This window comes from Microcaecilia unicolor, chromosome 1 (assembly GCF_901765095.1).
Source record: "Microcaecilia unicolor chromosome 1, aMicUni1.1, whole genome shotgun sequence".
Classification (NCBI taxonomy): Eukaryota; Metazoa; Chordata; class Amphibia; order Gymnophiona; family Siphonopidae; genus Microcaecilia; species Microcaecilia unicolor.
The window spans coordinates 766,530,252-766,554,938 of record NC_044031.1 but is presented as its reverse complement, the minus strand read 5'-3'; the positions used below and the strand labels follow the sequence as shown (position 1 = coordinate 766,554,938).

Below are 24,687 nucleotides of genomic sequence, written 5' to 3'. Positions count from 1 at the left end.
CACACAAATTGAAGTGACTCCCCATGACGTCACAGTCCCGGAACTCTCAAAAGCATTTATCTTTAAAAAGAGCATTAACGTATGAGCTCGTGGTAGCCCACGCTCCCCCACACCATATAAATACCCAGTTACTCCGCCCCCTTGACGGTTCTTGTAAAAAGCTGGCGTCAACTGCAGGGTGGGTAGGGTGGGTTTGTGTGGCTGCAAGATGATCTGTCCAAGGAGAACTACCGTTACAGGTAAGCAACTTATATTTCTCCATGGACAGAATGCATCTTGCAGCCCCACAAATTGAAGACTCCCCAGCTACACAGGTAACAGTATAAACAGTCAACACACCAATTAAAAAGTGAAATAAACTGGTACCTGTGGCAGGAGGAGGTGGTAGTTGACGCCTCAGACACCGGACGATAACACTGCCTGTCCAAATTCTGTTTCAGCAGACGAGGCAGCATCAATACAGTAGTGCTTCGTAAACACATGCATAGTTGACCATGTGGCAGCCCTACATATATCCAGTAAAGGTGTCCTTTGCAAATGAGCCATTGTGGCCGCCTTGGCCCTCAGACGATGAGCAGTGACATGTGGAATGTCTATGAAAACTCCTGTTGAGTGAGTTTGCACTTGTTGATAACACAAAGCAATGCACTTTGCGATCCATTGCGACAAGGTGTTTTTGTTAATTGGTTTCGGATGCACAGTAGACCTCCAGGACAGGAACAACTGGGACGGACGATTTATACACTTTGTTCGCTTAAGATAGATACGAAGAGCCCTCAGGCAATCCAAAGTGTGAAGTTGTCTGTGCTCCTCAGCTTCATGCGGTGGAGGATAGAAAGACGGTAACACAATCATTTGATTCAAATGATAGGGCGAGACAATTTTTGGGTGAAACTTAGGATGCGTACGCAGGATAACCTTATCATGCAGTAGCTGCGTGTACGGGGGGTAATGCACTAGTGCCTGAACTTCTCCAATGCGACGTGCGGATGTTAGTGTTATAAGAAATAGAGTTTTCCACGCAACATATTTCATTTCTGCACTGTCCAATGGTTCAAAAGGTGGTCTCATGAGTGCAGTGAGCACCAAGTTAAGATCCCATGCTGGCGCTGGTGGACGAAGCGGGGGGTACAAGTGCAGAACCCCTTTTAGAAACCGCTTAGACAGTGGATGCTGCATAAGCGTGCGGTTGTCAATAGTATCATGCATCACTGATAGAGCTGCCAAATGAACCCTAATGCGCACCCCAGCCCAGCTTGGAGGCATCTGTCGTGAGACAACAGGTGGGTTGTTTGTGGCGGAACGGCATACCCTGTAAAAGATTCGGTGGGAAAGTCCACCACTGAAGAGACACCTGCAGGCTGCCTGGCCACGGTATTAGCATTGATAGCGGATGCAGGGCTTGAATCCAGTGGTCTCTCAGCTGCCACTGCAGCGTCCGCATATGCAACCTGGCATAACATACCACCGGTATTGCGGCTGCCATGTGGCCCAGAAGAACCAACACCTCTCGGGCTGTGACATGAGTGTGCCCGGACAGCAGGTGGATGAGCTTCTGGATACGCAGGGCCCTCTCTAAAGGCAGATATGCCAGCGCTCGTGGCGTATGGAGCGTTGCCCCTATAAACTGAAGGGTTTGCACCGGTTGCAGCTGCGACTTCTTGTAATTGACTAGAAATCCCAACACATGCAGTAACGTTAAAGTTTCCTGAAGGGCTTGAGTCGTCTCTTGAACTGAGGAAGAGGATATCAGCCAATCGTCTAAGTATGGAAAAATTGCTATTCCTCTCTGGCGAAGATAAGAGACGACAGTGATGACACATTTTGTGAAAACCCGTGGAGAAGAGGACAGGCCGAAAGGCAGTACCCGAAACTGGTAATGACTTGTTTGCATTTGGAAACGAAGGTATCTTCTGTATGCCTGGTGAATTGGGATGTGCAGATATGCATCCTGAAGGTCTAATGAAACCATCCAGGCATGCTGATCCAGTAGGGGAAGGATTACTTGTAACGTCGTCATTCGAAACTTCTCCTTCTTGATGTAGGTGTTGAGGGGTCTCAAGTCTAGGATCGACCTGAGACCACCTTTTTTCTTTGGGATTACAAAAAATCTGGAATAAAACCCCGTGTTGATTTGGGTTTGCGGAACTGGCTCGATTGCCCTGATTTGGAGAAGACGGGCAATCTCTTCCTGGACCCATTGCTGATGGGTTGCTTGAATTGGCGAGGTGACAATATGGGAATGTGGTGGAGTCTTTACAAAATTTAGGCGATATCCGTTGTTGATAATTGAAAGGACCCACTTGTCGGAAGTGACCATGGACCATTGTGGGGCAAAGTGCTGTAGACGGCCCCCCACCGGCCAACTCTGTGGCAGGTGGTCAAAGTGAAGGTAGGCTCTTCGGAGCCCCAGTATTGACTTGTTTTGGGGGTCTCCGTTCCATCTGGGCTTTTTTGTATTGTTGATACTTATTTGGTTTGCTGTTATATTTGGAGGATGAGCCATACTTATTTGTATTGTATGGTTTACGGTAAGTAAATCTTTTTCTCGATTGACTATATGAAGGGTCAAAAAAGGACCGTTGAGCTGAAGAACGAGACTGATTAAGGCTGTCATCTTCTAGTGTGTCCAGCGTGGTAAAATCCTGCTTGATGTTCTCGATTATGTCCTTGACCTTGTCTCCAAAAAGGTTATCGCCTAAACATGGGGCATCCGCCACTCTGTTGTGGACATCCTCACGGAGTCCAGATGCTTTCAACCAAGCTAGCCGTCGTGTGGAAATACCGACCGCGGCCCCTCTCACAGACGTGTCGTACGAGTCATGGGCGGCGCGGATCAGATTCGTGGCACACTCGTCCAGATGAAGCAAGGATGGTTGTAGCTGAGCCTGGATGGGAGCTGGCAAGGAACTTACAACCTTGGCCAGAGCTTCAAGGACAGTGAATTGATACTCTGAGTAGTGAAACATATGGAGGCCTATGCGCGCATTCAGCATTGTATTTTGGTACATGCGTTTCCCCAACAAATCCATTAGCTTCATGTCCTTAGTGGGGGGGAAGTTGGAATGATCCCTGGAGCTTCTGTGCTTCCGCATAGCTGAGCAAACCACAATGGATTGATGCAACAATTGCGGTTTTCCAAAGCCAAACGCCTCCTGCACCCTGTACTTAGTGTTGAGACTCTTTTTTGTAGGTGTTACGCTGTAAGGTGTGGACCATATGGCTCTATGCTGTTCCGCTAAGACATCGTGCAATGGCAGAGCAATTATTTCCTTTGGTGCTTCTTTGTAGCGAAGCGTCTGCAACTTTTTAGATCTAGGGTCTGGCTGGGTCATGGACTGTATGCCCAGTGCCGCCGCTAGCCGATGGAGAAAATTCGGGTAAGAGACATCTTCGGGTTGAGACGTCCTGGACGGTTGTGTTGGTGAAGGGTCAGACAGCAAACCTGGTGTGTCCGCTCCTTGATCAGAGGGACCTGCCGTAGAATGCTGTGAAGAGGAGTCATAATCAGAAAACAGCTCCGCTGCCATAGATGCCGATGTAGACACGGACGAGGTGCGACTGCGGTGAGGCTGCACCGAATCTGCCACCGGTGGGTGCGCATCTTGACCCTGATGAGTATGGTGCCGCTGCAAAAAATCCCGAAGCAAGTGCATGAGATCTTGGTTGCTTGAGTGTGAAGGTGAAACCTTATGTTCCCCGGTCATGCAAACTGCTGTATCCTGCTGAAAGCTTGTCAGAGGCTGTGCAATTATGTTTTCCTGAGGTGAGAGACAGGGGAGTGCTTGTATAGCCCTGTTTGCTGGCATAGGTGAAGAAGCACAGGTTGTCAGATGCTGAGAGGAGGAGCTGCAATGCTGATCAGAGGAGTGGGAGGAGCTTTGGCGATGACGTCGATGGGAGTGGGTGGAGCCATGATGACGGTACCGATGGGAGGGGCTTCGGTGCAGACGAGAGGTGGAAGTACTTCGTCAGTGCCGATGAGATGCAGGAGAGGAGTGCTTCGAGTGCAGACTCGGCTCCGTGCGCTTCCTGTGCCGTGGAGGGGACACTTCGCTGCAGGAAGACCCAGCACTAGGCGTTTTGGAGGTAAGCTGCTGAAGGAGCTGGGGAAGGGTAGTTTTGGGAGGCTGATCTACGTCTTGATGCACTCTCTTTAACTGAGCCTGTTCCCCTTGTGAGTGGGGAGACGTAGGCTGTCGAAGATCAGGCACGGCCCGCATTTTCAGCTCCCTGAGCTTTCTGGTGCGGGGCAGCATGCTGGCATAGGCCGTACAACTAGTGTTGAGGTGTGCCTTGCCGAGGCAATGGACACACCGGTCGTGGGGGTCAGTAGCTGACATTTTTCCTGTACATACGGTGCAGCGTTTAAATCCCTGTTTGGGTGGCATCGTGGGGAAGCAGATCGCTGCAAAGTTAAATTGACGAAAAATTTTTGAAAAGTAAAGGTAACAAGAGTGGATGTTGAGACGGGACGGATCGTCGCGGAAAAGAAAAAACCGTCAAGGGGGCGGAGTAACTGGGTATTTATATGGTGTGGGGGAGCGTGGGCTACCACGAGCTCATACGTTAATGCTCTTTTTAAAGATAAATGCTTTTGAGAGTTCCGGGACTGTGACGTCATGGGGAGTCACTTCAATTTGTGGGGCTGCAAGATGCATTCTGTCCATGGAGAACTGGGTTCAATTCCCACTTCAGATCCTTGTGACTCAGGGCAAGTCACTTAATCCTCCATTGCCCCAGTTACAAAATAAGTACCTGTATATAATATATAAACCACTTTGATTGTAACCACAGAAAAGGCAATAATATATCAAGTCCAATCCCCTTTCTGATTTAAATGGCCAGAAGAGACAACCAGACAGTGTCACTGAATATTGCTCTTAAATGGCCAACCCCTAACCGTTGAGATTAGTGGCAGGCCAGAGGCAGAGAACTGTCCTAGACAGTTACCAGCGATATTCAAACCACTAACCAGCTATGTAAGCACATAAAGTTAGGACTTGAAACTCGAAAGAAAAAAATTCTAACTTTATATGTTGTTTAACTGGGCATCAGTCTGAATATTGGCAGTCCCAGTTAAACTCACAATAGATGTGACAGAAATTAAAAAGTTGCCCCAACCCCCCTTACCTTACCTCCGTACACCCTCTGGACCTACCTAAAGATGCCCCTGGTAGTGTAGGGTGATATCGGGCAGAAGCGATGCCCAGCATTGCCTCCTTTTGAAAATGGCTGCTAATACCTCTAGCATTTGCTTCAAGGTGGGGCCTTCGGAGCTGAGTTAGGTTTCTATTTTCTTCATGGGGTGGGGAGGGGATTGGGACAGGGAGGAAGCTAGATCTGTGGGTTTTTACATTTTTTATTTCTGCGGGTTCTGGCCAATATTCAGCTGGGGCCTAACATATAGCTGAATTCCGCCTCTGAAGGAAGCTCACTGCGTCTCCACTACAGAACACGCTTTTTTTTTGGCAAGGTCCATCACTTGAATTCCCTTCCCTCTATAACCCGTCTTGACTGCTCCAATACCAAATTTAAAATACTGATAAACTGTTTGAGAAAACCTTTGCTGTTCAGCCTTCTTTCAATCCTTCCCCAGTCCCCCCCCCCCCCCCTCTCTCATTTTCAGGCCCATGACCAGCCCTTCATTACTTTCTTTAGGAGAATAAATTCAACAATACTTACAGCCTCTTATTTCATATGGGAGAGAATCATTTTTAGACCTTGTGATAAGGATCATAATTCGTTTGCCTGCTTAATGTGTTTATATCAATGTAAATATGCTCAAGGCAGTCTGAACATTTTCAACTTGTTTCTGCATTTGAATCATCTTGATCTCTTAACCTTTTAATTATTTTACTTTTTACTCAACATTGAACAATATTTTTTTTTTAATTAAATAAATGGTGGAAAGCAACGATCCGGGAACAAATTCTGAATCCAAATTAAAGCAGAAAACCCACGGTCTCCGAGAGATCAACAAATTTCAGCTCTGAGTCTCAAACTATCCCCCCTGTTTACTAAGCCATGGTGCCGGCTGTTGAGCTCTAGTGCCGACACAGCCCGTTCACTTCGAATGTACTATATCGGTGTTACCGTGCAGCAGCCACTAGTGTGGCTTAATAAACGGGGGGGGGGGGGGGGGGGGTATGTGATAAACCATAACAATGAAACCCAACTGTGTAAACAAACAAATGCATGGGACCATATCTTAGAACATAAGACTTACCGCACTGCATCAAACCAAGGTCCATCGTGCCTAGGGTTACCATATTTTGTCCCCCCAAAAGGAGGACACATGCCACGCCCCCATTCACGCCCTCCCCGTCACCCCCCTCCCCTTACCTTACTACTGCCCTGGTGGTCTAGTGACCTCTTCGGGGCAGGAAAGAGCCCCCTCTTTCCTGCCCGGAGCGCTGCCCTGCATGCGTCCTTCCTGTTTGTGATCTCGGCGCCGATTCAAAATGGCCACCAAGAGTTGAAGTCTCACGAGGTCACGTCAACTCTCGGCGGCCATTTTGAGTCGGCGCCGAGATCATGAACAGGAAGGACGCATGCAGGGCAGCGCTCCGGGCTGGAAAGAAGGGGCTCTTTCCTGCCCCGAAGGCGTAAGAGGTCACTAGACCACCAGGGCCAGTAGTAAGGGGAGGGGAGGCTAGCAATCTGCCCGTTTGTCCTATAGGACGGCCCGCCCACCAGCCTGCCCGTTTGTCCAGAAATCCGGACAAATGGGCAGATTGGCAAAACCCGCCCGGTTGCCCGGACATGTCCTCAAAAAGAGGACATGTCCGGGTAAATCCGGACATATGGTAACCCTAATTGTGCCTAGTATCCTGTTTTTAGCAACGGACAATCCAGCTCACAAGAATCTGGTAGGGTGCTAAAAAGTAGCAAGACCCCATGATACTTACGCTAACACCAGTTTTTGAATTCCGCTTGTACCTATTCAGTTCGAGGGATAAGCAGTGCCTTTCCCCAAGTCTATCTTAATAATGGGTTATAGAACTCATCCAAACCTTTCTAAACCCTGCTGCGTTACCTGCTTTTACTAAATACACCCTAATAGACTTTGCATTTCCCATAAGATTGTTCTCGGTACTAGCATGTAATCTCAACACAGGACTTACCAAAATTTATCACCTTAAGCGCAGTGAAAAACCAATTCTCCATTTCCAAGTCCTGCCATGGAGCCTTGGAGCAGTGGTATTTAATAAACGGGAAACAGCCTGTTCGCAGTATGTGGTAATTTGCGCCTCTAACCTCCCAGTTAAAGTTAGACAGGCCGAACTGGTCATTGCGCACGGCACTGTACTTGACGCAAAAGGAGGTCCAGTGTGGGAGGTTACGCTGCAGTAAGTGTTGAGTGAGAACCTCCGAGGCGTTGGGTCGCCGTCTGCTGGAGCCTGTCACAGGGAATAGAAGAACTCGTAAAAAGACCTCGTGGGCCTTCCTCAGAGGAAGCATTGCTAGAAGAGAAAAGACAGCTCTCCTCACGCGTTGCGCTCATCCCGTATCTCACCGCGCCTGCAGGTCAAAAATGCAAGAATGGGAAGGTCACAGTAGAACAGTTATGAAACGAAAGTCAATTATTTAAGCCTACTATTTTTGTAGACTTTGCGAAGAAAAAAACCATCAACAATAAAGCAGCATGTGAGTGAAAATAGGAAGCATAACTGGAAATGCTACAGACCTCCACATCTGTTCAACATCATCTGCAGGCAGCAGCAAACAGTTTGTGTGTATGTTAGAAAATGACATGGGGACAAAATCTGTCCCCATCCCCACGGGTTCTGTCCCTGTCCCATCCGCACAGACTCTGTCTCCATCCCCGCCCTGTTTCCATGGGCTGTGTCCTCATCTGCAGAAGCCTCGAACACTTATTTTATTTTTAAATGGTATAAAAAGGAACAATATTTTGTGCAACTGTTTATAAATCACAAATAGAAACCAATAACAACAAGCAGCTACAATAACTCCACCACCACCACCCTCTACCCCAAGGAACCCTAATTTACCTTGTTAAAATGTCCAGGGGAACAAAACAAAACTCATTCTGTATGCCCTAGTGGGGAAGAAATATGCCCTATAAAGCACTGCAGGGGCGTAGCCAGACTCCCAATTTTGGGTGGGCCTGGGCCCAAGATGGGTGGGCAGAAGAACCCCACCACATCTCACAGGTGATTTGGTCTCTCCTTCTCTCGCCTGCAATGCCATATGGTCTCTCAAACATCCCCCCTCTCCCGCATACCTTTTAAAGAGCAGATTTTCACCAGCAGCGAGAAGCAATTAATACACACTGCTTATGTTGGCCCCCACAGCCTTCCCACTGAAGCAACTTCCTGTTTCCGCATAGGTGGGAATACATCAGAGGGAAGGAGGTGGGGCTGGTGCAAGAAATATGTATCAGTCGCTAGGAGGGACAGTTGTTGGGAGTTTTCAGCTAGTGGGGCTTGGCAATCCCTGCCAACCACATCATAGATGTACTGCTACTGGGTGGGCCCGGGCCCACCCTGGCCCACCCTTGGCTACGCCACTGAAGCACTGTTAAGATTTTTTAATCTTTGGATGAATAAGAAATCATCAACAAGCTCAGGATTCAGTCCTTCCTGCAATAAAAAATGTCTTCTCAGAAGATGTACAATTTTCACTCTGCTCTTCCCCTAAGGCAGTGATGGCGAACCTATGGCACGTGGGCCAGAGAGGGCACGCAGAGCCCTCTCTGTTGGTACGTGTGCCGTCGCCTCACCCACCGGAAGTTCGTTCCCTCCTCCCTTCGAGTTCCAGGCCCCCTCCCTCCGAATTTTAAAGGTCATCTATTTTACCTCGTCGGGGTTAGGGCGGCAGCATGCAGGCTCGGCTCGGTGCTTAGTTCAGTTTTCCCTTCTCTGTCTCTCTCAGCTCTGGTCCCGCCCTTGCGGAAACAGGAAATGAGGGCGGGACCAGAGCTGAGAGAGAGAGAAGGGAATACTGAACTAAGCAGCGAGCCAAGCCTGCATGCTTTTTACCGCTGCTGCCGCCCTAACCCTGACAAGGTAAAATAGATGACTTTTCAAATTTGGAGGGAGGGGACCTGGAACTCGAAGGGAGGGAGGGGGGGCCTGAAACTCGGAGGCAGGTGGAGGGGGGATGAGGGGGAGGGGGGAATGCACCACCTGTTAAATTGCCCTGTTGGCACTTTGCGATAAATAATTAGATTTTGGGTTGCTGTTTGGGCACTCGGTCTCTGAAAGGTTCGCCATCACTGCCCTAAGGGCTCCTGGCTTTCTTTCACCTTTGTTACAATAGTCAAATAAAACATAAGTTTGCACAATAAGTTTGAATAACTCAAATTGAAAATAATTGCGCACATTTCATTGTTGTAACCTCTAGAAAGTTTTTGTAACCATAAGTTTAGAATGATTTCCATATTTAATAATGGATCTAATATGATATTTTATTTAAAAAGTTCTATGGCAACAGCTTGGAGTGAGGACTTGGGAGTCACAATAAAACAGCAAACGATTAAGGAACACGTCCTGGGGATGAAACAATACACTGCGCTCGTGGGGCCCTGGGAACTGCAGTACAAAGTAGTGCTGAGAGCACACGTATCGCCAAGGCGTGCTTTTCATATGGGTCTCTCCCCGGATGGTGCCTGCCCCAAATGCGGGTTGGAGGGAGCAGATTTGGGGCACATGTTCTGGACATGCCCAAAAATTCGGGACTTTTGGAGAACTTTATTACAGGAGGTCTCTAGGATCTGGAAAGTGATGTGGCGAGCGCAACCGGGAATACTGTTTGGCAATCTGAAGTTCCCGCATCCTACCCCAAAAGGAATGCGACAATTTGCACTGCGAGCCACCATATTTGGAAAAAAGGCAATTCTAAAAGATTGGCTGGCTCCGGAGGGACCTTCAGTCCAGCATGATAGAGCTCATGCGGTTTGAACGACTGGAAATGAACAGACAACCACAACGGTACAAAAAGGAATTCACACGGCGCTGGAGCCCAATGTGGAACACATTAACGCCAGCAGCACGGAGCTATTTGTTAAACATATGAACACCGGGCCTAGAAAGCAAAGTTTGGAGTGAGAGCGGCCTCTGGGAAGGATGGAGGGTAAGGGGAGGGAGAGGGGAAAGGGGGGGATAGGGAGGGAAGGGGGGAGGGTGGGGTAGGATGTTCTCAATATCAAAAAAAGTTTACAAGTGTAATGATAAACACGATGTACATGTCATTAGTAGATGTCATATGTGACTTGGGCTAAATGCAAATGAAACGTGCACTGTTAATTATATTTGTTGAATAAAAACGAATTGAAAGGTAAAAATTTCTATTCTGCCTACAACTAAGCGGAGTACATAACATGCCTAATAAAATTAACCAAACAAACCGATCATAATCAGTCTACACAAAAAAGGTCAATCCCACACTTTGACAAAAAGGTGCGTTTTTAAGCCTTTCCTAAACTGCTCCGCACTCCTAGAAAACCTCAAACGTCCAGACAGCCCATTCCATAGTGTAGGCCCCGCAACGGAAAATGCTTCCGCACAAGTTTTTGCATATTTAACATACACTGATTTTTCATTTGAGACCAACATAGAGGATTCAGATCGTAAAGAGCGATACCTATCGTTCTTAAAGAGAACTTGAAAATCAAAAATTGCTGTCTCCATTCTTTAAATAGTTACAGAGCTCAAGTGATTAGGTTGATACTTTATTTTGTGCAAGATGACCCGTAGTTTTAAAACACAGCTGAACTATCTGCATCAGACAAGCTAGATAAAACTGGTATAAGAAGTGTAACATCATTTGTGTAAATATAAAACTGAACTCCTTATGTTTGAGAGATCAAGTCCAAGAGTGCTCAAAAATATTAAACAGGATTGGCGATAGCAAAGACCCTCGTGGGACCCCACATATTGCTTTCCACGTTCAAAAAGCCTTTAAGCCACTGTAAAACACATCTGAATATCCCCAGTTCACTTATTCTGGCTATCAATAATGTACGATGGACAAGATCAAAGGCTGAACTTAAATCAAACTGCTTGACAGTAGCACGATGGTCTTTACAAAGCAGCATTCTTTTTTTCTGAAATTAACGACCCCAGTAATGTTCCTGTACCGTAGTCACTTTGAAATCCCAATTGTTAAAAGTGGTGGATATTATACGATCTTAAATAAACAACTGTTTTGAGACAATACCTTCTAAAAATTTAGCAAAGAGAAGTATATTAGCTACCAGTCTATAATTAGGCTAAATCATCGAGTGGAGGAGTAGCCTGGTGGTTAGAGTGGTGGACTTTGGTCCTGGTGAACTGGGTTCAATTCCCACTGCAGCTCCTTCTGACTCTGGGCAAGTCACTTAACTCTCCATTGCCCCATGTAAGCCGCATTGAGCCTGCCATGAGTGGGAAAGCGCAGGGTACAAATGTAACAAAATAAAAATAGATACTATTGGAGATTCTACATGGAATGTTGCTACTATTGAAGATTCTACATGGAATGTTGCTATTCCACTAGCAACATTCCATGTAGAAGGCTGCGCAGGCTTCTGTTTCTGTGAGTCTGACGTCCTGCACATACGTGCAGGACGTCAGACTCACAGAAGCAGAAGCCTGCGCGGCCACATTGGTGATCTGCAAGGGCCGACTTCTACATGGAATGTTGCTAGTGAGGCACCGGCAAGTCACTTAACCCTCCATTGCCCCATGTAAGCCGCATTGAGCCTGCCATGAGTGGGAAAGCGCAGGGTACAAATGTAACAAAATAAAAATAGATACTATTGGAGATTCTATGTGGAATGTTGCTACTATTGAAGATTCTACATGGAATGTTGCTATTCCACTAGCAACATTCCATGTAGAAGGCTGCGCAGGCTTCTGTTTCTGTGAGTCTGACGTCCTGCACATACGTGCAGGACGTCAGACTCACAGAAGCAGAAGCCTGCGCGGCCACATTGGTGATCTGCAAGGGCCGACTTCTACATGGAATGTTGCTAGTGGAATAGCAACATTCCATGTAGAATCTCAAATAGTAGCAACAGTGGAGGAGTGGCCTAGTGGTTAGGGTGGTGGACTTTGGTCCTGAGGAACTGAGTTGGATTCCTACTTCAGGCACAGGCAGCTCCTTGTGACTCTGGGCAAGTCACTTAACCCTCCATTGCCCCATGTAAGCCGCACTGAACCTGCCATGAGTGGGAAAGCGCAGGGTACATATGTAAGAAAAATAAATTTGGATTTTTTTTTTTAAATAAAAGGTGCTAACAAAATATTCTCTAACACTGAGGGGAAATACGCTTGTGAAAGTTCTACTTATCTATAGTATTAGCCAAACAATAAAACTCGGTGGAGCAGTTCTGAAAAGATGGGTAGGGCATAGATCCAAACAGGTACTGCATCACTGCCCAAAGTACCTAAGGCTGGAGATGAAGGAATGTAAAATTCTGATAGAGATTTCAATTTTTATTTTATAAAGAACATTGCCAGCTCATCAGCGGTGGGCAAAGATTGAGCTGAACCCTGAGTAATTGCTTCCATACGACATAAGCTGTTAACTACTAAACATTTTCTTTTAATCCATAGGATCCTGCCAATAAAATTAGAAAAATAATCTCTCCACTTTTTTTTCTAACTTTTATAAACAGTGATTAAATCTCTCCAAAGTTTTCTCACCTCCAATCTACCATTTGGTCGTGGGAGAGGAGCCAGCATTCGTAGTGCACTGGTCCCCCTCACATGCCAGGACACCAACTGGGCACCCTAGGGGGCACAGCAGTGGACTTCAGAAAATGCATCCAGGTCCATAGCTCCCTTACCTTGTGTGCTGAGCCCCCCAAACCCCACAACTGTACACCACTACCATAGCCCTTACGGGTGAAGGGGGGCACCTACATGTGGGTACAGTGGGTTTGTGGTGGTTTTTGGAAGTCTCACATTTACCACCACAAGTGTTACATGTGGGAGGGGGGGGGGTGGGCCTGGGTCCACCTGCCTGAAGTGCACTGCAGTACCCACTAAAACTGCTCCAGGGACCTGCATACTGCTGTCATGGAGCTGGGTATATTTAAGGCTAGTATAGAGGCTAGAAAAAATATTTAAAAATGTTTTTAGGGTGGGAGGGGTTAGTGACCACTGGGGGAGTAAGGGGAGATCATCCCCGATTCCCTCCGGTGGTCATCCCCGATTCCCTCCAGTGGTCATCTGGTCATTTAGAGCACATTTTTGTGGCTTGGTCATAAAAATAAATGACCAAGTAAAGTCGGCCAAGTGTTCGTCAGGGACGCCCGCCTTTTTTCCATTATCGGCCGAGGACGCCCATGTGTTAAGAACGCCCCAGTCCCGCCTTCGCTATGCTTTCGATACGCCCCTGGGAATTCTGGTCATCGCTGTGACGGAAAGCAGTTGAGGATGCCCAAAATCGGCTTTCGATTATGCCGATTTAGGCGACCCTGTGAGAAGGACGCCCATCTTGCGATTTGTGTCAAAAGGTGGGCGCCCTTCTCTTTCGAAAATAAGCCTGCTTGTGACCTTGGTGTCTTTGACGGTTTCACGTAGGCCAATAATGCACAGGTTTTCTGCTCCCCCTGTTCTTTTGGTCCTCGCAGCGTGCTTGCAGGGTTTTACACTGGGCCTCAGGCTCTCAGATTTTTGCCTCCATGTTGCCAGATCTCTCCTCTTGTGTTGTGTGGTGCTCCATCTGCTGGATACCCTGGCCCTGTCGATCCACGCTATCTTTGATTTCATCCACAGATGCTTGCAATTTTGACAACTTGTCATTGGTAACTGCCAACAGGTTTTTGGTACGTTCTTTCAGTGCTTCATCCTGGAGCGTAATCATAGGCGATGGCGCAGTCACCATCTTAGAAGGCTCCTCCTTGCGTTTATTTCATGTAGGCCATGGAGTTCTTGCAGGTGTAACTCAGTGCACTCGCTAGAGGGGACAGATATTTCCACCTAGTCAGGTTCATCATAAGCATCCTATATAATAAAACTCACCCTCAACGTTCTGAGGACACTGACGTCACTGTCAGGTCCTCCGGGCACTTCCTTCCGGTTCGAAGCCTTCGTGGTGGTGAAGCCACCGAAAGCACTGTGTTGGGGCCCCGCCCTCACGTCAAACGTGATGACGTCGAGGGCGAAGCAATGTCAGCAGATTGAAGATGGCGTGCCAAGGTCCGCAACAATAGCGGACGAACACCGACGGGGTGAGTAGGGAGGGGGGGAGGCCCGGAAAGAAACCGTGCTAGCGCCCATTTCATTGCCGCAAGAAACGGGCATGTTTTACTAGTAAGAACATAAGCACAACCATACTGGGAAAAGACCAAGGGTCCATCAAGCCCAGCATCCTGTCTCCGACAGCGGCCAATCCAGGCTTCAAGAACCCGGCAACCCCCCCCCCCCCCCAAAAAAAATTATTTTTAATAATGTTCAATGGACTTTTGGGGGGGGTTGGGGTTTTGCCGGGTTCTTGAAGCCTAACATATCCAACATTTTGCGATGCAATATGGAGGAAACGTTCGGAAAAGAAAGGGGAATTTGGAGCTGAGGTGAAGAGCCACTGCTCAGCAAAGCGTCATGTGACACCCCCCCTCCCCACCCTATTATGACCTTGGGCAAGTCGTTTAACCTGGTACAAGCTTAGTTTGTAAACCCTCTGGGGACTGAACATACCTCCCTGTACCTGAATGTAACTCACCTTCAAGTACTGCTAAAAAAAAGCCTGAGCTACATCCCAAAATACTTGCTTTACAAAATGACTCCTTTCCCATGTCTCCCTTAAACAATGAGAACTCTCTGCCCTGCGAGCTATGAATGAAGTCCCAGGCCCAAGCCAACCCAGGGAGTAGTAGGCCCAGAGCAGGGATGGAACTGGGGACCTTCCACACTGTAGCATGCCGCACGGCCACCAAGCCGCTGAGCCAGCCCCAGTACTCTTGAAAGCTCTGATTTATCAGGTGACACACTCATTTCTCCAGAAGAATTTATTTCTCGAGTCTCTCAGGAAAAAGACGCTGTGCCCATTCCTGCTCTAGCCCTGGCATTCTTAAAAAGGCAGAATTTCAAGCCAATTCAATGCTCTATTAATTAGACAAAAGGCGAGCCTGTCTCATATTTATTAGTGTATCTCATAAATAATTACTAGTTCTACATAATTCCAGCGCGGTAAATAAACAGGCTCCATCGCTAGGCAGTAATTGATTAATTAGAACATTTTCCCGGTACCCCATGGCTCAGCAGCTCTCACAGTGCTGAGTTTGAGATATTGCTTGTAATTAATAGTGAAAAAGAGAATCTTCCCCATGTCTCACTTTCTGCTTCTCGCTACATGCTTTACATACAGAGTACTTTAGCCCTTCAAACATGGAGGGTCCAGGGCTCCTCCTGGAAGAGATAAACAACCGCACGCTCTGCTTTGCATATTTCTGGCCCACAAGGATTCTCTTCCTGCAGTAGATGCCATGGTTTTATCAAGGACTGACGAGTGGCAGCGTTACAATGGTTTACTACGACGGAGCCGCTAAAGACTGCGGCAGGCATGGGTCAATTCAGGGGCCAAACAGTGGAAATCATTTTTGTACCCTCGAAGCATTGCCCTGGCTTTCTCTGAAATTCAGACTGACAGTTAAGATGTTAGGACATAGTAACCTAGTAACGTAGTAGATGACGGCAGAAAAAGACCTGCACGGTCCTTCCAGTCTGCCCAACAAGATACTGTAACTCATATGTGCTACTTTTTGTGTATACCTTACCTTGATTTGTACCTGTCCTCTTCAGGGCACAGACCGTATAAGTCTGCCCAGCACTATCCCCGCCTCCCACCACCAGCCCCGCCTCCCACCACCGACATGGAGCAGACAAATATTTTTTCCTACCTTGACATTACAATCGTGCATTACAATCATCAGGTGAGAGATATTAGCCGATTCCCCCCACCCCCCCAAAAAAGGCTCAGATGACCTTACATTTATTAACCTTTTTAGCTGTGGTAATGAAAAGTCTGTCTGTCAACGGCATAGCCATGGGGGGAGCTTGGGGTCTGGGCCCCCCTTTGGGCTCAGGCCACCTCCAAAATAGAAGCTCCTCCCTTTACACGACATCAATCTCTGCAGCTGCTCGCCTCCTTCACCCTCCCCCCATGTTGCGGATCTGGCCTCTCTCTCTGTACCTCCATCCTAGCGGTCCTCCAGTTCTGGCATGTGACTGGGGGGGGGGCTTGGGTCTGTGCCCCCCTTTGGGCTCAGGACGCCTCCAAAATAGCAGCTCCTCCCTTTACCCTGCTGTGTGGGTCCAGCATCGGTCTCTGCTGCTGCTCACTCCCCTCCCCCCACCCTCTCAGTGCGGATCTGGCCTCTCTCTCTCTCTGTTCCCCCATCCTGGCGGTCCTCCCGTCCTGGCCGGTTCTGCCGGGGCCTTTCCTCTGTTGCATCTGCCCACACAAAAAGGTTATGTAATAGGAGACCGCGTGAGCATATCTGGCTCATTATCTGGGCAGAAGCCAGTGGGTGGAGCTTCCAGCAAAACAATAGCAAACCTGTGAGCTTTATATTGTTTTATTAAACCTCCTTGGTTTTGCATTCTACTACTACTACTACTTTTCATTTCTAAAGCGCTACCAGACATACGCAGCGCTGCACACCTGAACATGAAGAGACAGTCCCTGCTCTACAGAGCTTACAATCTAATTAGGACAGACAAACAGGACAAATAAGGGATAAGGACAAAGAGTAACAAGATTCCGTGTAGAATCCCAAAGAGTAGCAACGTTCCGTGTGGAATCCCAAAGAGTAGCAACATTCCGGAATCCCAAAGACTACTACTACTACTTATCATTTCTATAGCGCTATTAGACGTACGCAGCGCTGTACATTTGAACATGAAGAGACAGTCCCTGCTCAACAGAGCTTACAATGTAATTAGGACAGACAAACAGGACAAACAAGAGATAAGAGAATATTAAAGTGAGGATGATAAAATAAGGGTTCTCTCTGTTAGGAGGGGTTGGAGAGTTTTCAAGGAGTCTGTGAAACTGGGGGAGGGTTACATTCAGAGCTTTTTTTGAGGGGGTACTTTGGGATACTGAGTTCCGGCACCTTTGCTAAAATTGACCCATGGTCCCCAAGTTTTAATGAAGGAGCTCAGGTTCTACACACCAATTCTGCCTTGTCATAGATTCTGTGACTGGTTGCAGGGGGCCTGGCCATTGTGGGATGGGTCTCTAAGTGATCACCCCATCCCTGAAGGGTGGCCTAGCATTTGAGTACTGGCACCCTTTACGCTAGAAAAAATACACTGGTTGTATTCAAAATGTTTTTGTCAGTGCTCCAGAGCTTGCTTTGTTATTTGCAATGCTATATTGTGGATTTCAGTGCTGCGTTATCTGCCTTTATTTTTGCTTATGATAATAATAAAGATATTTCTACATGAAAACAATAGCAGTTTTGACTACAAAAGAAGCCGAAGGGGGGAGGGGTGGAACTCAAACTTTGTCCTCAGCTTGGTGACGCACTGCCCTGGGATTACACAGCAACAAACCAAACAGAGCCTCGGAAGCCGAGTCACGGTCCTTCCTCTACCCGGAGGCGGATAAAGGCCCTGGACCTGGTAACTCACCATGCTGAGCCTCCGCAGCCGCCTTCTCCTCTGCCCCTCCCCCCGCAGCGTTTGCCATCTCCCCAGTCACAGTCCGCCAACCTAGTAGTTAGTGGAGTAGTACCCTAGTGGACTTTGATTCTGGGGAACTGGGTTCAATTCCCACTGTAGCTCCTCGTGGCTCTGGGCAAGTCACTAAACCCTCCATTGCCTCAGGTACAAATAAGTTATCTGTACATAATATGTAAACAGCTTTGATTGTAACCACAGAAAGGTGGTATATCAAGTCCCCTATCACATCCCTGTCACAGTGCTAGGGTGTCCCTATAACCAGCTGCTGAAAATGATGCACTGATTATGGTTTAGAACTAATTACTATTCTGACTGATGAAAGGTTATTCTGTTCTGCTGATTCCTCTGTGTACACAAGCCGGCATGTTTCTATAACCGAGATGCGGTAGTGGATAGTTTGTTTTGGTGTCCCCAATATGGTGGCTGCAGGGGGAGACGGCTTCAACTTTTTGATGTCATGCTGTCTCCTGTCTTCACTAAACCTCCTTGTGCACACAGGAAGCTGTATCACAAGAAGCGGGACACGACAGAGGAAAGGACTGGCCATGGGCAGTCTTTCACTGCCTCTGTTAGTCACATACTAGAACCTGCAGGACCGCCAGGGTGGGGGAGCAGAGAGAGACACTGGATCTGCACCAGGGGGTGGGGGCACAGCTGCAAAAAAATGATGCTGGACCTGCAAGGTGGGGGGGGGGGGGGGGAGAGGAGGAAGTACAGAGACGCTGTACCCACATGGAGGGAGGGTGGAGAGCAGATAGGAAATGCATGCCCCCCCCCCAGTCCAACTCTGGGCCCCCCAAAACGGCCTGCTGGTCACACTCTGTATGCATGCCTTTTATATAAAACCCTCCCATCAGCAATTTCTCTGTCTGTTTTATACTGTTTTGATTATGGTGTGTACATTGCTTTGAATGATGTGTTTGAGCTGTTCTTCTTTTCTTCCCTTTACTGTGAGACCATGTGAGCCACTGGCCATGGTGCTGAAAATCTCTCTATATAAAACGCACCTCCAACGTTCTAATGAAGCCTCACTTTCCCAACGTTCTAAAGTGAGGCGGCAGAGACCGCTTTTTGCTCCATGAGTGACTGCCCCGCCCACGCGTCAAACGTGATGACGTCGAGGGCGGAGCAAACACACTCAACGAATCGAAAAAGCAAAACCTAAAATTGCGTCACAACTATCCACCCTTCACAATGCCCCCCACCCCCCTAAGTCGCCGCCCCTCAACAACCCCCCCCCACCCAGAAGCTTCACACTGCTGCCAGTGCCACCCGCAAACCCCCCCCCCCCCAGCAACCAGAGACAGAGGCAGGGGAAGGAGCACTCCTCACCTGCCTACGAATACTACACACTGCTACCAACGCAGACGAAGAAGCGCTGCTGCTCATGGATGCTGCCCGCTGCACCTGCTCCTCCTTCAGCCGATTGACGACACCACGTGATTACGTCAACGGCGGGGTGGTACAAACAGCGTCGCACATACACAACTTGGACAGAGATCCCCGAGCCCCCCTCGGTAAGTGATGACATCGACGGCTGGGCGGTACAGAGAGCGTCACACATACAGAACTTGCACCGAGATCCCGGAGCCACCCTCGGTAACCAACATCAACACACAACATCTAACCTCACAGCAACAGGGTCAACTCAGGCTGGGAGGGTATGCTGGCATGGAGGAGGAGGACATTAGGGAAGGAAGACAGAACCGCTTAACAGAGGGAAAAGCAGGTGGGGAGGGGCTCCTCACACCAGAGAGGTGGTGGTGGGGGCCCTGCGAGAGGGGAGGGGCTCACACTCACTCAGTAGAGGTGGGGAAGGGACAGAGGGGGGAGGGGGAAGGCAGGAGAGGTGGAAAGAGGGACAAAACGGAGGGGGGCCAACAAAAGGCAAAAGTAGGGTTGGGGGGGGGAATGGGGAAAACCAGAGTCTCACTCTGTCAAACACACTGTAGCTCTCGGAAAACTCTGTCTCACTCACTGTGTTCGACATACACACTCGTACACACTCATTCTGAAACACACACACTCACTCACAGATACACAAGTACTCAATCTCTCTCTCACAATCGCACAGTCACTCTCTCTCTCTCTCTTACACACACTCACTCTAACATACACACTACGAGGAAAACCTGGCTAGCGCCCGTTTCATTTGTTTCCGAAACGGGCCTTTTTTACTAGTATTTCTATATTTACCTTCTGTTAGCCAGAACCCTCTGCTTGTATCAATCACTTTTTAGAGTGGTTATTAATAGAAATCAAACAAAATAAAACATGGAAAAGAAAATAAGATGATACCTTTTTTATTGGACATAACTTAATACATTTCTTGATTAGCTTTCGAAGGTTGCCCTTCTTCCTCAGATCGGAAATAAGCAAATGTGCTAGCTGACAGTGTATATAAGTGAAAACATTCAAGCATTACTATGACAGTCTGACAGGGTGGGAGGATGGGGGTGGGTCGGAGGTATGCATGGGGCCATCAAAGCATATCATTGATATTCTAACAGGATGGGTGTGGATAGGTGAGGGCTGGGGTGATCAACACTGTCAGCTAGCACTTTTGCTTATTTCCGATCTGACGAAGAAGGGCAACCTTCGAAAGCTAATCAAGAAATGTATTAAGTTATGTCCAATAAAAAAGGTATCATCTTATTTTCTTTTCCATGTTTTATTTTGTTTGATTTCTATTGATAACCTTAAGAGTGGACTAACACGACTACCACACTACTCTTTTTAGAGTGGAAATGGGCCTATTTTCTGGGCTCAGAATACTGGAAGATGAACAGCACTGTCAGAAGCAGAGGGATGAACTCTCTGGCAGTACTAGAGTTCCTGCAATCTTCTCATATCTACAGCGAACACTCTTAACCTGAATCAATTTTCACACCTCATACCTGGGCTGTAAATGTCTCAGTGTAATGAAGGAAGGTAAAGAGGAAGAAGGAGCTGAGTTTATTACTAGAAATGAAAAAAGAGGCACAGAGTTAAGAGACATGAAGGCCCATTTTACATAAGATGCTGCAATAATGAAGAGGTCAGGACGTACTCATTTCCACCTGAATGCAAAGCCTTTTACAAAACGGATATGCCATGCAGGAGTGCACGTTTATTTGCCGGCATGGACGAGGGGAGCAATGTATTTATTTAGATTTTGCTCACACCTTTTTCAGTAGTAGCTCAAGGTGAGTTACATTCAGGTGCTCTGGATATTTCTCTGTCCCAGGAGGGCTCACGATCTAAGTTTGTACCTGAGGCAATGGAGGGTTAAGTGACTTGCCCAAGATCACAAGGAGCAGCAGTGGGATTTGAACCTGGTGCTCTAACCACTAGGCCACTCCTCCACCCCAAAGAATCCTGTTACTCTTTGGGGTTCTACATGGAATGTTGCTACACTTTGAAATTCTGCATGGAACCTTGTTATTCTTTAGAATTCTAGAATCTTTATTTATTTAGATTTTGCTCACACCTTTCAGTAGTAGGTCAAGGTGAGTTACATTCAGGTACTCTGGATATTTCTCTGTCCCAGGAGGGCTCACAATCTAAGTTTGTACCTGAGGCAATGGAGGGTTAAGTGACTTGCCCAAGATCACAAGGAGCAGCAGTGGGATTTGAACCGGCCACCTATACAAGGAAAAGAAAGCGACATGGAAGGGGCTCCACTATGTAGAAGGCCACGTCTATGTAGAAGGCCACCATTTTTCCCCATATTAAACACAAGGCATTTTATACTATCTATGCAGAGATGTAGAAAACACGACATCACTACAGCAAAAGCAGCGGCTTTGCAGAGGGTTTGGGAATTCTTCTGGTCTACACTCACACCCATAGCGCGACGTAGAATACTGACCTTTCTGTAGTCTTTGAATGCATTTAACCCTGTTCTTGCTCCTAAAAGTCAGTGTATAATTTGGGGGTGGGGGAAAGAATTCATAAAGTTGAAAGCATAACTGGTATCAGCAAACTGCATAATATTTATCGTTCGTTCGAGGGGCAGTTTGTGTATTATGGTTACTATTATGTGATGAAGTTAGTAGTCGCAGATGGTTTTGCTTCTGCTGCTCTTTTGCTTGGACTATTTCAATAAAAAAAAAGATTTCAACGTTATTGTGTGGCACAAAATGCTATTTCTGCCACATAGGGCTTAAAGCCTCATTCTTAATTTCTTCTGCTTCTGATGGGGGGAGGGGGGGAGAGGCTTCCTTGCCATCCTAATAGCTATTTCCATTTTTATTGGGGAGGGGGGGTGTTGAAGGACTGGTTTACTTATTGAGTGTAGTCATATTCAATTGTAAAGCGCTGCGCACGATTGGTAGCGCTATAGAAATGATTTATAGTGGTAGTAAAAGCTAATTAGTCGAGAGACAGTCCAGCTCTCTTGGCAGAACCTACTATAGTAGTAGCCTAGTGGTTAGTGCAGTTGACTTTGATCCTAAGGAACTGGGTTTGATCCCCACTGCAGCTCCTTGTGACTCTGGGCAAGTCACTTAACCCTCCATTGCCCCTGGTACAAAATAAGTACCTGAATATATGTAAACTGCCTTGAATGTAGTTGCAAAAACCACAGAAAGGCAGTATATCAAGTCCCATTTCCCTTTTTTAAAATTACATTTGTATCCTGCAGTTTCCCACTCATAGCAGGCTCAATGTGGCTTACAAATTATATACAGGTACTTATTTGTACCTGGGGCAATGGAGGGTTAAGTGACTTGCCCAGAGTCACAAGGAACTGCAGTGGGAATTGAACCCAGTTCCCCAGGACCAAAGTCCACCACTCTAACCACTAGGCCACTCCTCCTAACTTATATAAGTTTGGGTCCAGCTCTTTGAAGAATGACTGTTTAACGCTCAATATACGGTGCTTTCACCCATTAATTTGTTATTTAGAGAATGTTATGCTGAATGTATTGCTGTATGTTCTCTACTAAGTTCAATAAACAGATTTAAACATTAAAAAAATAAAAAAAAATGTCAACATAAAACGAGTGCATCCCTTTAAGCGGGTACAAAACCTGACAGGAAATAGTTTCCTCACATAGGTGTATATTCCTATTGTAAAATGGGGAATTGCAGGTAGATTTTTGGTTCACCCAAACCCAGCCACACTCCCTTGAAATCTCTGCATGTTCTGAGTCTCCACATATAAAATAGTGACTTTCTGAAATCACATTTTACACATGTATGCAATCTACATATAAGAACATAAGAATAGCCATACTGGGTCAGACCAATGGTCCATCTAGCCTAGTAACCTGTTTCCAACAGTGGCCAATCCAGGTCACAAGTACCTGGCAGAAACCCAAATAGTAGCAGCATTCCATGGGCACGTAGTAGCTTCCCACGTGTCTGTCTCAATAAGAGACTATGGACTTTTCCTCCAGGAACCTGACCAAACCTTTTTTAAACCCAGATACACTAACCGCTGTTACCACATCGTCTGGCAACAAGTTCCAGAGCTTAACTATTATTTGAGTGAAAAAATATTTCCTCCTATTTGTTTTAAAAGTATTTCCATGTAATTTCATTGAGTGTCCCCCGGGAGGGTGAGGGGGTCTGACTGTTAGGCGGCAGTGGGAGAGGGTCCCTTATTTAAATGGTCATTCACTAAAATAAAAAAAATTTCCCAGCGCAGTCTTCTTTACCCGTTGTTTTCGCATGCATATGGTCCCTCTGGATTTTGTATAACTAAGTTCTTTTCTTCTCCACTACTGCCAACTCCAGACTTCGCGCCTTCTGTCTCGCTGCACCCTACGTCTTGCCCCATCCTTGGCCACCTTTAAATCTAGACTGAAAGCCCACCTCTTTAACATTGCTTTTGACTCGTAACCACTTGTAACCACTCGCCTCCACCTACCCTCCTCTCTTCCTTCCCGTTCACATTAATTGATTTGATTTGCTTACTTTATTTTTGTCTATTAGATTGTAAGCTCTTTGAGCAGGGACTGTCTTTCTTCTATGTTTGTGCAGCGCTGCGTACGCCTTGTAGCGCTATAGAAATGCTAAATAGTAGTAGTAGTAGTAGTTCTTTTCTTCAACAATGACGTGGTAGCTGGGGGGAGGGCGTCAGACCCAAGGAGGTTTAATAGACAGGAGATGAAGTGACATTAAAACACTGAAACCAATTAGCTGAGTCTGAGTTTTCCCTTCCCCACGCAACCGTCATCCCCATAAACTCAAAACAAAGCAGGCAAACCTATGAGGTGCTGCATCCGCCTTGTCGTTCTTTATTGTTGGTAGCAGCTTTATTTATCTCACTTATATTGTCAAACATGCCAGTTTGTGCAGCATACGGATGTACTCAGAAGAAGCATAAAAACGGGATAACTTTTCATAGGTAGAGGAGTAATTTGTTATAAATCTTAATCAGTGGTCATTTGGAGGGTCTAGTTACAGGGACACCCTAGCACATGTTGTATTCGTGCAGAGATATTTTCTCCTGGTAAAGGGCCACTAAAACAGACATCATGTTATGAGAATCAGGTGCTCAACATTCAGAGTTTCTATCTATTTATTTATGACATTCATATCCCACATTTAACATGTATTAGGTTGAAACCAGGGAGCATTTGAAAGTTTTTATTTCCTGTGCCTAGATCAAAAGAGAAAGATGGTTTGTGGGAACTTGCTCCTTCTGTTTTGAAGAATGCAGTGGTATATTATAAAAATGCATTTAATATTATTTATTACTGTTATTTACTACTGGTTGATATACAGCAGAAGTTAAGAAAGTCAACTTCATGCTTTGGAATATAATTTTTAATTGCGTTTTTCTCAGTTATTATCCAAATACAATTATAATGTTAATTATATGACTGTGTCTGCCTCTTATGGTAGCTTTTCTTAATTAAGGCCATGTCAGAAACATATTTGCAAGTGCGATTTTATTATGCAGGCAAACAATACACCGCCAAAATACAAAATAGCAAGCAGCACAGTATTAGTCACCAAGGGCCCTGTTTACTAAGCTGCAGTATAGGCGCGTTAACATTTTTAATGCGTGTTAATTCCCTATAGGCGCCTACATGGTTTGCACGCACACTAATTG

At 46.7% G+C, this 24,687-nt stretch overlaps 1 protein-coding gene across 2 annotated transcripts in view; it reads right to left on the bottom strand.

Moving 5' to 3' along the window:
- C1H15orf61 (chromosome 1 C15orf61 homolog) overlaps positions 1 to 24,687 on the bottom strand; it is a 38,201-nt gene that overhangs the window by 11,525 nt on the left and 1,989 nt on the right. Inside the window, exons 2-3 of one of the 2 annotated variants that reach the window (XM_030190465.1) lie at positions 20,540 to 20,603; positions 7,128 to 7,524 (exon numbers count right to left, since the gene is read on the bottom strand). In XM_030190465.1, the coding sequence (XP_030046325.1) occupies positions 7,128 to 7,464 (337 nt within the window). In that variant the 5' untranslated portion in view covers positions 7,465 to 7,524; positions 20,540 to 20,603. The remainder of the gene's footprint in view (positions 1 to 7,127; positions 7,525 to 20,539; positions 20,604 to 24,687) is intronic. The other variant, XM_030190464.1, reaches the window with a different exon arrangement.